General features: G+C 37.8%; 1 protein-coding gene and 1 long non-coding RNA gene across 2 annotated transcripts in view; one reads left to right on the forward strand and one right to left on the reverse strand.

The window, feature by feature from the left end:
- The window catches only part of CACNA2D4 (calcium voltage-gated channel auxiliary subunit alpha2delta 4), a 1,345,448-nt gene that overhangs the window by 905,364 nt on the left and 427,514 nt on the right, over nt 1–12,570 (reverse strand). The window contains exons 10-11 of the mRNA XM_053718853.1: nt 9,879–9,968; nt 2,874–2,987 (exon numbers count right to left, since the gene is read on the reverse strand). Of these exons, the coding sequence (XP_053574828.1) occupies nt 2,874–2,987; nt 9,879–9,968 (204 nt within the window). The remainder of the gene's footprint in view (nt 1–2,873; nt 2,988–9,878; nt 9,969–12,570) is intronic.
- LOC128664141 (uncharacterized) overlaps nt 1–12,570 on the forward strand; it is a 326,605-nt gene that overhangs the window by 165,458 nt on the left and 148,577 nt on the right. The window lies entirely within an intron of this gene.

Genomic DNA, 12,570 nt, shown 5'->3' on the forward strand with positions numbered 1-12,570 from the left:
TTATTTATTTTAACTAGGTAGACTAGTTAGTAAATAGTTATTAACTATTTACTAACTACCTAGTTAAAATGAATACAAAGTTACCTGTAAAATAAAACCTAACCTGCCTAACATTACAATAAAATAAAAAAATGTAATTAATAAAATACAATTATCTAAATTACAAAAAAAATAAACACTAAATTACACCAAATAAAAAACAAAATTATCAAAAACAAAAACGAATTACTCCTAATCTAATAGAGCTATCAAAATTAAAAAAAAACTAGCCTACACTAAACTGCCAATAGCCCTTAAAAAGGCTTTTTGCAGGGCATTGCCCCAAAGAAATCATCTCTTTTACCTGTAAAAAAAAATACAAACAACCCCCCAACAGTAAAACCCACCACCCACACAACCAAACCCCCCAAATAAAAACCTAAATAAACCTAAGCTAACCATTGCCCTGAAAAGGGCATTTGGATGGACATTGCCCTTAAAAGGGCATTTAGCTCTTTTACATTGTCCAAAACCCTACTCTAAAAATAAAACCCATCCAATAAACCCTTAAAAAAAACTAACACTAACCCCCGACGAACTACTTACAGTTTTCGAAGACCAGACATCCATCCTCATCCAGGCGGCAGAAGTCTTCATCCAAGCGGGCAGAAGTCCTCATCGAACCAGGCAGAAGTCTTCATCCAGACGGCATCTTCTATCTTCATCAATCCGGCGTGGATCGGGTCCATCTTCAAGACATCCGTCGCCGAGCATCCTCTTCTTCCGATGGTCGCTGAAGAATGAAGTTTCACTTTAATTGACGTCATCCAAGATGGCGTCCCTTACATTCCGATTGGCTGATAGAATTCTATCAGCCAATAGGAATTAAAGGTGAAAAAATCCTATTGGCTGTTGCAATCAGCTTATAGGATTGAGCTTGTATTATATTGGCTATTCCAATCAGCCAATAGAATTGAAGCTCAATCCTATTGGCAGATTGGATCAGCCAATAGGATGAAAGCTCAATCCTATTAGCTGATTGGATCAGCCAATAGGATGAAAGCTCAATCCTATTGGCTGATTGCAACAGCCAATATGATGTTTTCACCTTTAATTCCTATTGGCTGATAGAATTCTATCAGCCAATCGGAACGTAAGGGACGCCATCTTGGATGACGTCACTTAAAGGGAAACTTCATTCTTCAGCGACCATCTGAAGAAGAGAATGCTCTGCGCCGGATGTCTTGAAGATGGACCCGCTCCGCGCTGGATGGATGAAGATAGAAGATGCCATCTGGATGAAGACTTCTGCCCGCTTGGATGAAGACTGGATGAGGATGGATGTCCGGCCTTCGAAAACTGTAAGGGCCATTGGCAGTTTAGTGTAGGCTAGATTTTTTTTTTTTTTTTGGGTGGGCTTTTTTTATTTTGATAGGGCTAATATATTAGGAGTAATTTGTTTTTATTTTTGATAATTTAGTTTTTTATTTTGTGCAATTTAGTGTTTATTTTTTTCTTAATTTAGATAATTGTATTTTATTAATTTAATTTATTTTATTGTAATGTTAGGTTTTAGTGCAAGGCAGGTTAGGTTTTATTTTACAGGTAAGTTTGTATTTATTTTAACTAGGTAGTTATTAAATAGTTAATAACTATTTACTAACTAGTCTACCTAGTTAAAATAAATACAAACTTACCTGTGAAATAAAAATAAAACCTAAGCTAGCTACAATATAACTATTAGTTATATTGTAGCTATCTTAGGTTTTATTTTATAGGTATTTAGTTTAGTTTTAGGAATTATTTAGGTAATAATTGTAAGTTTTATTTAGATTTATTTTAATTATATTTAAGTTAGGGGGATTAGGGTTAGATTTAGGCTTAGGGTTACGTTAGGGTTAGGGTTATGCTTAGGGTTACGTTAGGGTTAAGGTTAGGTTTAGGGGTTAATATATTTATTTAGTGTTAGTGATGTGGGAGGCCAGAGGTTTATGGGGTTAATTACTTTAGTATAGTGGTGGCGACATTTGGGGCGGCAGATTAGGGGTTAATAACTGTAATGTAGGTGGCGGCGATATCGGCAGTGGCAGATTAGGGGTTAATAGTTTTATTTAGGTGGCGGCGATGTTAGGGGCAGCAGATTAGGGGTTAATAACATTATGTAGGTTGCAGCGATGTTAGGGGCAGCAGATTAGGGGTGTTTAGACTTGGTTTTTATGTTAGGGTGTTAGGTTTAAACGTAAAAAATTTCTTGTCCCCATAGACATCAATGGGGCTGCGCTACGGAGCTTTTGTTTCCTTGATCACAGGTGTTAGGCTTTTTTTTAAGCCAACTCTCCCCATTGATGTCTATGAGGAAATTGTGCACGAGCACGTCAAAACACCGCTTGCATTTGGGTGAGGTATGTAGCTCAACGCGACCATATCACCCGCGCAAGCCGGGTTTTACAAAACCTCTAATAGCAGTGCTATAGGGAGGTTAAATACCGCCGCTTTTGTGGCGGTCGTTCATTTCCTATAGTGCTCAAAACTCTTAATCTAGCTGAGTGGTAGCCAACTTACCTGGTATATCCCCCAGTTTAAAAAACTTCATATTGTACTTGTTGTTCCTCCCTGATTTGTATATCAACAATATAGTCTAATAATGTAAGGTTAATTGGACTTTTTCCATTCAATTCATTCATATTGTATAATAACGTTTAAAGTACCACTAAACACAGTAAAATATCATCATCAATAATTGCATAATAAAAAGAAAATATAAAAGCACTTAGTTTGAATTTCACATTTGTAATAGATTTTTTCTGATAAATTTCAAAGTTAGTTTTATTTTCCCTCCTACTACATCATGTGACAGCCATCAGCCAATCACAATCATAGTATTAAGAACCAACCTTTTTATCAGGCCAGTTGTATTTCTCAAACACTGGCTCATAATCTTCTACTGCACCATCGGTAATCAGCATGATAGCCTGGTTACATAATCCCCCTTGACCAGCCTCACGGAACTGTAAAAATGAACAAACAAGATAGATTTAAGCAGATTATAAATATTACAAATGTATGTTGACATATTTAAATAGTGTTCAGCCAATCAGGAGATGCACCTATCTGAATTCAAAGCAGTGTTACTCTCTATTACAAAAGCGTGCAGAAGTGATACTAAATACAAGCTTTTGCAGATTTGTAGACCTCGGATCACTACTTTGTAATTAAATTAAAGGGACAGGAAACTCCAACATTATGATTGAGAACAAACAAAAAAACCAATGGCACTACTGGTTGTATGTATTTGTAAAAGAGCTCTTAGTAACTCAAATATTTAGATAATTATTTAATATAAAACTTTGTAAGTACAAAGTGTATGAGTGAAGTGGTGCTGTGTATTATTAATACTTGAAAAAGAATTATGGTGGGTTGAAGAAACACCCAAAGGAGAATACACATATAGCACTTAAAAGCTGTATGTTAATATAAAGTGGTAAGCTATTATAAAATGGATATTAGTTATTCTTAGCAGTTAGATTTGTGACATATGGAGGGAAGTGAAGGATGATGGTTAAAATATAACTTTTATTGTGAAAATGCTACTATAAGTATGGGAAACAAACAAATTAAAAACACTCACAATATATATAGACTAATTGTGTTCAGAATCCTGTTCAGACAGTGGCCTCTAGTTATCAACGTGTCCACTTTACCTGCCTTCGCCGGTTCAATACACCCTCCTAAGCTCGCCTACCATCGCCGCCGCGGACCTGAAAAATTTCACCTAAGTTATCAAAAAATCTGTCAAAAAGCTGCGCACCAAGTACGGGGTGATGAGCAGCGGACTGTGAGAGTTATCACTCATCCGATCTCACTGCTCTTCGGCTTTTTGACAGCTTTATTGACAAGCTGTCACTAAGCACCCACACTAACTACACTGTTCTACCCCCTATACCGGCGCCCCCGGAACCCCCCGCAACTAAATAAAGTTATTAGCCCCTAAACCGCCGCTCCTAGACCCCGCCACAACTCTTATAAATGTATTAACCCCTAAACCGCCGCTCCCAGACCCCGCCACAACCTATATTAAACTTATTAACCCCTAATCTGCCCCCCTACACCATCGCCACCTATAATAAATTTATTAACCCCTATCCTGCCCTCCCTACACTGCCGCCACTGTAATAAAATTATTAACCCCTAAACCTAAGTCTAACACTAACCCTAACACCCCCCTAACTTAAATATTAATTAAATAAATCTAAATAATATTTCTCTTATTAACTAAATTAATCCTATTTAAAACTAAATACTTACCTATAAAATAAACCCTAAGATAGCTACAATATAAATAATAATTATATTGTAGCTATCTTAGGATTTATTTTTATTTTACAGGCAAATTTCAATTTATTTTGAATAGGTGCAATAGCTATTAAATAGTTAATAACTATTTAATAGCTACCTAGCTAAAATAAAGAGAAATTTACCTGTAAAATAAAAACTAACCTAAGTTACAATTACACCTAACACTACACTATACTTTAATAAATTAATCCTATTTAAAACTAAATACTTACCTGTAAAATAAACCCTAAGATAGCTACAATGTAATTAATAATGACATTGTAGCTATTTTAGGATTTATATTTATTTTACAGGTAACTTGGTATTTATTTTAGCTAGTTAGAATAGTTATTAAATAGTTATTAACTATTTAATAACTACCTAGCTAAAAGAAATACAAAATTACCTGTAAAATAAATCCTAACCTAAGTTACGATTAAACCTAACACTACACTATCATTAAATTAGTTAAATAAATGAGCTACAAATAACTACAATTAAATTCAATTAAATAAACTAACTAAAGTACAAAACATAAAAAAGCTGGTTACAAAAAATAAAAAAAATAAGTTACAAACATTTAAAAAATATTACAACAATATTAAGCTACTTACACCTAATCTAAGCCCCCTAATAAAATAATAAAGCCCCCCAAAATAAAAAAAATGCCCTACCCTATTCTACATTAAAAAGTTACCAGCTCTATTAACTTACCAGCCCTTAAAAGGGCCTTTTGCGGGGCATGCCCCAAAGAAAACAGCTCTTTTGCCTGTAAAATAAAAATACAACCCCCCCAACATTAAAACCCACCACCCACATACCCCTAATCTAACCCAAACCCCAATTAAATAAACCTAACACTACCCCCCTGAAGATCATCCTACCTTGAGCCGTCTTCAGCCAGCCGACCACCGATGGAACCAAAGAGGAGATCCGGAGCGGCAGAAGTCATCATCCAGGCGGCGCTGAAGAAGTCTTCCATTCGATTGAAGTCATCATCCAGGCGGCGCTGAAAAGGTCTTCCATCCGATTGAAGTCTTCATTCAAGCGGCGTCTTCAATCTTCATCCATTCGGAGCGGAGCCATCTTCAGACGAGCCGACGCGGAGCCATCCTCTTCTTCCCAAAGACTAACGACGAATCAAGGTTCCTTTAAGGGATGTCATCCAAGATGGCGTCCCTTCAATTCCGATTGGCTGATAGGATTCTATCAGCCAATCGGAATTAAGGTAGGAAAAATCAGCCAATCAGATTAAGCTCGCATTCTATTGGCTGTTTTTTTAAATGTTTGTAACTTATTTTTTTTATTTTTGTACTTTAGTTAGTTTATTTAATTGAATTTAATTGTAGTTATTTGTAGCTCATTTATTTAACTAATTTAATGATAGTGTAGTGTTAGGTTTAATTGTAACTTAGGTTAGGATTTATTTTACAGGTAATTTTGTATTTCTTTTAGCTAGGGTACATGTTAGGGTGTTAGGTGTAGACAGCTCCCATAGGAATGAATGGGACGTCTGGCAGCAGCGAACATGAACTTTCGCTATGGTCAGACTCCCATTGATTCCTATGGGATCCGCCGCCTCCAGGGCGGCGGTTTGAAAACCAGGTACGCTGGGCCGGAAAAGTGCCGAGCGTACCTACTAGTTTTTTGATAACTAGCAAAAGTAGTCAGATTGTGCCGAACTTGTGTGTGGAACATCTGTAGTGATGTAAGAATCGATCTGTGTCAGACTGAGTCCGGCGGATCGAAGCTTACGTCACAAAATTCTACTTTTGCCGGTGTCTAGGGCTTGATAACTAAGGTGAATCAGCCTCGCCACAAATACGCTGCAGAATTCCAGCGCATTTGAGGTTGACGGCTTGATAACTAGGGGCCATTGTGTCTAAAAAGAAACAAGTTTATCAGGTAAGCATAAATTTTCTTTTCTTTTTAAAGACATGATGACTCCATGGATTTCATCCTTACTTGTGGAATACAATACCAAAGCTATAGTACACGGATGAAAAGGGAGGGACAAGACAGGGAACCACTGCTTGAAGAACCTTTCTCCCAAAAGCAGCCTCAGCCGAGGCAAAAGTATAAAATTTGTAAAATTTAGAAAAAGTGTGAAGAGAAGACCAAGTAGCAGCCTTGCAAATCTGTTCAACAGAAGCATCATTTTTAAATGCCCATGAGGAAGCCACAGCCCTAGTGGAATGAGCCGTAATTCATTCAGGAGGCTGCTGTCCAGTAGTCTCATATGCAAAATGGATGATACTCTTCATCCAAAAAGAAAGAGAGGTAGCTGTAGCTTTCTGACCCCTATGTTTCCCTGAAAAAATGACAAACAAAGAAGAAGATTGCCGAAAATCCTTAGTCGCTTGTAAGTAAAACTTTAAAGCACGGACTACGTCTAAATTATGTAGCAGACGTTCCTTCTTAGAAGAAGGATTAGGACACAAGAAAGGAACAACAATTTCCTGATTAATATTCTTGTTAGAAAAAACTTTAGGAAGAAAACCAGGTTTTGTACGTAACACCACCTTATCGGAATGGAAAATAAGATAAGGAGAATCATATTGTAAGGCCGAAAGTTCAGATACTCTACGAGCAGAAGAAATAGCAACTAAAAATAAAACTTTCCAAGATAATAACTTAATATCTATGGATGGGTTTACGTGCCTGAATAAAAGTACTTATTACTGAATCAGAAAAACCTTGCTTAGATAAAATTAAGCGTTCAATCTCCAAGCAGTCAGCTGCAGAGAAATTAGATTTGGATGATGGAAGGTACCCTGAATGAGAAGGTCCTTCCTCAATGGAAGCTTCCACGGTGGCCGAGATGACATGTCCACCAGATCGGCATACCAAATCCTGTGAGGCCATGCCGGAGCAATGAGGATCACCAATGCCCTTTCCTGTTTGATTCGAGCAATCACCCGAGGAAGGAGAGCAAACGGAGGGAATACATATGCTAGGCTGAAAACCCAAGGAACTGCCAAGGCATCTATCAGCTCGGCCTGGGGATCTCTGGACCTGAACCCATATCTCTGAAGCTTGGCATTCTGACGAGACGACATAAGGTCCACCTCCGGCCGACTCCATCTGAGAATCAGACTTGAAAAAATTTCCGGATGGAGCTCCCACTCTCCCGGATAAAAAGTCTGCCTGCTCAGAAAATCTGCCTCCCAGTTCTCCACCCCTGGGATGTAGATCGCAGACAGATGGCAAGAGTGAGCCTCTGCCCACTGAATTATTTTGGCTACCTCGAACATCGCTAAGGAACTTCTTGTTCCCCCCTGATGATTGATGTAAGCCACTGTCGTTATGTTGTCAGACTGAAATCTGATAAATCGGGCCAAGGCTAACTGAGGCCAGGCCTGAAGAGCATTGAATATCGCCCTCAACTCTAGAATGTTGATAGGAAGGAGAGATTATGCTTGAGTCCATACTCCCTGAGCCCTTAAAGAGCTCCAGACTGCTCCCCACCCTAATAGGCTAGCATCCGTTGTCACAATCACCCATGGGGGGCTGCGAAAGCATGTCCCCTGGGATAGATGATCCAGCGACAACCACCATAAAAGAGAGTCCCTTGTCTCCTGATCTAGGGTTATTCGAGGAGATAAATATGTATAATCCCCATTCCATTGCCTGAGCATGTTCAGCTGCAGAGGCCTGAGATGAAAACGTGCAAACGGTACGATGTCAATAGCTGCCACCATCAATCCGATTACCTCCATGCACTGAGCCACTGATGGCCGAGGATTGGCCTGAAGGGCTCGACATGTATTCAGAATTTTTAATTTTCTGACCTCCGTCAAAAAAAAATTCATTGACAAAGAGTCGATTAGAGTTCCCAGAAAGGGTACCCTTGTCTGAGGAATTAACAAACTCTTTCCCAGATTTACCTTCCACCCGTGAGATCTCAGGAAGGCTAACACCACCTCGGTATGAGACCTTGCTAGTTGATAAGATGACGCCTGGATCAGAATATTGTCCAGGTAAGGTGCCACTGCAATGACCCGTGGTCTGAGAACTACCAGAAGAGACCCCAGAACTTATGTGAAAATTCTGGGTGCCGTGGCTAGACCGAAAGGGAGAGCTACGAACTGAAAATGTTTGTCCAGAAAGGCAAACCTTAGAAACTTGTGATGATCTCTGTGGATAGGAACATGGAGATATGCATCCTTAAATAAACGCCGGTCAAAAACCTCAGTAAAACACACAGCCTAACACATTGGAGTACTAACTCCTAACAACAATGTCCCCAGCGTCTCGCCCACAGCACCAAATCACAGGGCTAAAAAGTAAGAGCCCATATCATTACAGTCTGTCACGAGTCAAGAGACACAGAGAAATGAGGGAAACCCTTGTCTTAATAAAAGTTTAATTTCCCCACTTATTAAATAGGTAAACATACAGCCGATTCTGAGTTAATCTATGTCTCAGAAAAAATAAAAGACTGCACATACCTTTATGCTGAGCAACAGCAAGACACTTCCCACAGGATCAAGAGGTCTTCTTCCTCCTGTCGTTTAGTGAGAAATACAGGGCCTTAGCTAACATTTGCTAAGACCATAATCAAAAAGGGCAGCACTCAGTATGGGAGGTGCAGTGAGAGTTTAGTCCCACCAGTTCCCATTGCTTTAAAGCCACCTGTAGCTCTACTCTAGAGGCTGACAAGGAATACAGCTACACCCTAAAATAAAATAGCACTCACTGGTACCATTTTAAAAATAACAAACTCTTGATTGAAGAATCTAAACTAACACCTCACTTTACCTCTTCCTATCACTAACACAGGCAAAGAGAATGACTGGAGTGGGAGGGAAGGGAGGAGCTATTTATACAGCTCTGCTGTAGTGCTCTTTGCCTCCTCCTGCTGACCAGGAGGCGTAATCCCACAAGTAAGGATGAAATCCATGGACTCATCGTGTCTTTAAAAAGAAACAAACAAAATGATATATGAATTTGTAATGAAAAACCTCACAGTGTAATTGGTGCAGACCCTTAGTTCAAAAGTTAAATCCAAAAAAAATAAGATAAAAAAAGGAGAAGATACTTGGAGGTAGATGTATTAAGCAGTGAATGCTGCATTCTACACCCATTGTTTCAGGCTCGCCTGAAACGGAAGTTAAGAAGCAGCAGTCGTAAAATACGATCGGGATGATTGACACCCCCCGCTAGCGGCCGATGAGCAGGGGGCAGCATTTAGTGAGGTCGAGCAGACATGATTCGCTACAGCTCGACCATTAATAAATCTACCCCATTATCTCCTCTCAAAAAAAGAAAGGGACTTCAGAACTCTTTTATATGAAAATACAAAATATTTATCTTTAACATAATGTGAAGTTTTGCTGTAGCGGCATGCCCCTTTTCCACAAAGTGTCGTACATCATATGCATTTAGCATCTGTAGATCTCGCAGTGCCGTAAGTCACCCATATAAAAAACATAGTCTCATAAAGCAGAGAAATAAACAATAATAACTTGCAACCAACGTATACGTTTACATTGCTTCTGAGGTTCAAAAGGAATTTATTTATGTTCCCACCTACAGTTAGAAAGAATACATATTGTACCTACCTCCTTTAAGATTTTAAAAGCTTCAATCAAAGCTTTATTGACGGTCCCCACACCTTTTGCCTGTAGCTCGTCCACTAACTGTTTGAAATGCTATGGAGAGACAGAGAGAAAATTAAGAACAAAGATACTGATACACTAAATTCATTAGCAGTCAGCCTCACCTGGCTTCATCACAATATACAAACCACAAGACAACTTACTTTAGTATATACATATAAATAAATATCCCTATGCCCTGCAGAGAATTGCTGGGCGTTAGCATGCAGTGTATTTCAACCAATTCTAGAAACCAATGGATAAATGCTGTTGTACTTCAACTTGAAGGTAAAATGGCTTTTAAAGGGACATTAAACATAAAGGGCTAGATTACGAGTGGCGGGTTTTGCACTCGTTTGGCAAGTTGAAAGTAAATGCGATTGCTTGAGCACAATGAAGTTAACGCGCATCGGGATATCGCAACCTCAGAGCTCTGGTTAACTGTTTGGCGAAACAAAAAAGTGTCACAAAACACATCAAAAATACATTACAAAGTACATTTACACTCATAATAACACCATCTAATAAAAATGATTAAAAAAATATTGCACAATCAAACAACCCCAATACCCCACGTGTCCAAATCTTCCCCCTGCCTCACAATTATTCAGAATAAGAAACCCAAACCTCTATCTGAGATCACGCTTCTCCTAGAGAACACACACGTTAAATGGTTCAGATACCAACAACTCTCGGATTTCCTCTTAAAACACCCCTAAAAAATTCAACTCTCACGCAACCTAACCAGTTTTGAAAGCATTTGCCTCCACGATACTCTGAATAAAGGCCTCCTATCATTCACACATCAACTACTCATGCAAACATACAATACATCCCTCTCCTCCTACACACAGAAATGGGAGAGAGAAATTGGCACTACCCAACCCCACAAAGAGTGGCTAAAAATCTTCACCTCATTGACAAAATCTTCCTCTTCCATATATGTTATGGAAATGAATGTCAAATGTCTATATAGGTGGTATCATACCCCATACCGACTGCATACCATCCTTCCCATGCTTTCACCAGAGTGCTGTAGAGGCTGCAAGGAAGAAGTCACCCCCCACACACATTTGGTGGACATGCCCTACCGCTCAGGCATACTGGGAGGCAATCAAAACAGAATTTGAGAACATTTTATCCGTAACCCTTGAACTAAACATCTGCTTCTTTCTTTTCAACAAATTCACTCAAGTAAAATGTAAATATAACTAGCACTATCAACTATCATGGTAAACTCAGCAAAAAGGCTGATACCAAAAAATTGGAAATTACGAAATCTTCCATCAATCCCTACCTGGAAAGAAATGACCACCCAATCCCTCCAACTAGAAAAATACCATTACACACACAATAAACAAATAGATGATTACCACTCAATCTGCTTACTATGGGAAGAATATCTTAATCAGAAACCTACCTCACCTGCAAATAAAGAAAGAAATACACTACACGTTACCAAGAGATTTGACAAACGACCTATTTACCCCAAATTAGTTAGCTACCCATACGCACACCCTAACAAATAAAACCCATGTTTTCTCCTGCAAGAACCACACCACCTATTTTATATCTTATGAAGGTTAAATTCATGTTTATAACGGATTATTTAATTTATAACCAAACTTTCTGTTAGCAACCTGCCTCATGTAATGTTTGTAAGAAGAAAACTGTTTTGTTCTATGTTTACAAAACAATAGAGACTTTTTGCATATGCAACTACTTTTTACTGTTTGTATTGGTTATGTAATTTTCAATAAAGCATTTGGGAAAAAAAATATTGCACAAAAAAGTTATAAGGGCTCAAAGATATGTATTTATGTAATTATATGTGTATAGGTGTAATTAAAGCCAAATATACACATATAAACACATAAATACATATGTACACATATATAGACATGTATAAGTGCATTGGAGCCCGTTGCAGTTAAGTAGATAAAAACATGTACAATCATATTTATGCAATATTCATTTTTAAAGTGTTTAACTGTGTATTTACAATACATATTTTACATTTCAAGGTTTTGCACATAGCAGAACTTGTTCTATGCACTTTTAAATAGATATTCCTATATATATCAGTATATATATATACCTATTTATAATCATTTATATATAGGTATAAATATACATACTGTAAATATATATATATATATATATATATATATATATATTTGTGCAGAAAAACATCACTCCCTCTTGTTTTTACAATATATGTGTGTATATATATATATATATATATATATATATATATATATATATATCTGTATTTATGAATAGATATAACATATTCTGCTATGTGAAGAACATTGGAATGTGAAATATTAATATTTTCATGTCGGGTGATTGAACTTGAGAATATGCGATCGGGTTTGCGCACAAGTATGGTGTAAGGTTTTCTTACCCCACTTTTTTGCTCAATTGATTTGTATAGGGGAATACGTTATCACGCTTGATATTCTAAATTTCGTTTTTTTCGTGCGATCAAAGATAGTTTACTTTCAACTTGTAATGCGAGTGCTACCCGATGCGTGCAAAAAGCTTACTTATAGCGGAGTTAACATTTTAACAGGATAGTTAAATACCATTCCACTTGTAATCTGGACTTAAATACATTGTATAAACATAGTATTTATGTTATTCCCCACCTACC

Source organism: Bombina bombina, chromosome 6, assembly GCF_027579735.1.
Source record: "Bombina bombina isolate aBomBom1 chromosome 6, aBomBom1.pri, whole genome shotgun sequence".
Taxonomy (NCBI): domain Eukaryota; kingdom Metazoa; phylum Chordata; class Amphibia; order Anura; family Bombinatoridae; genus Bombina; species Bombina bombina.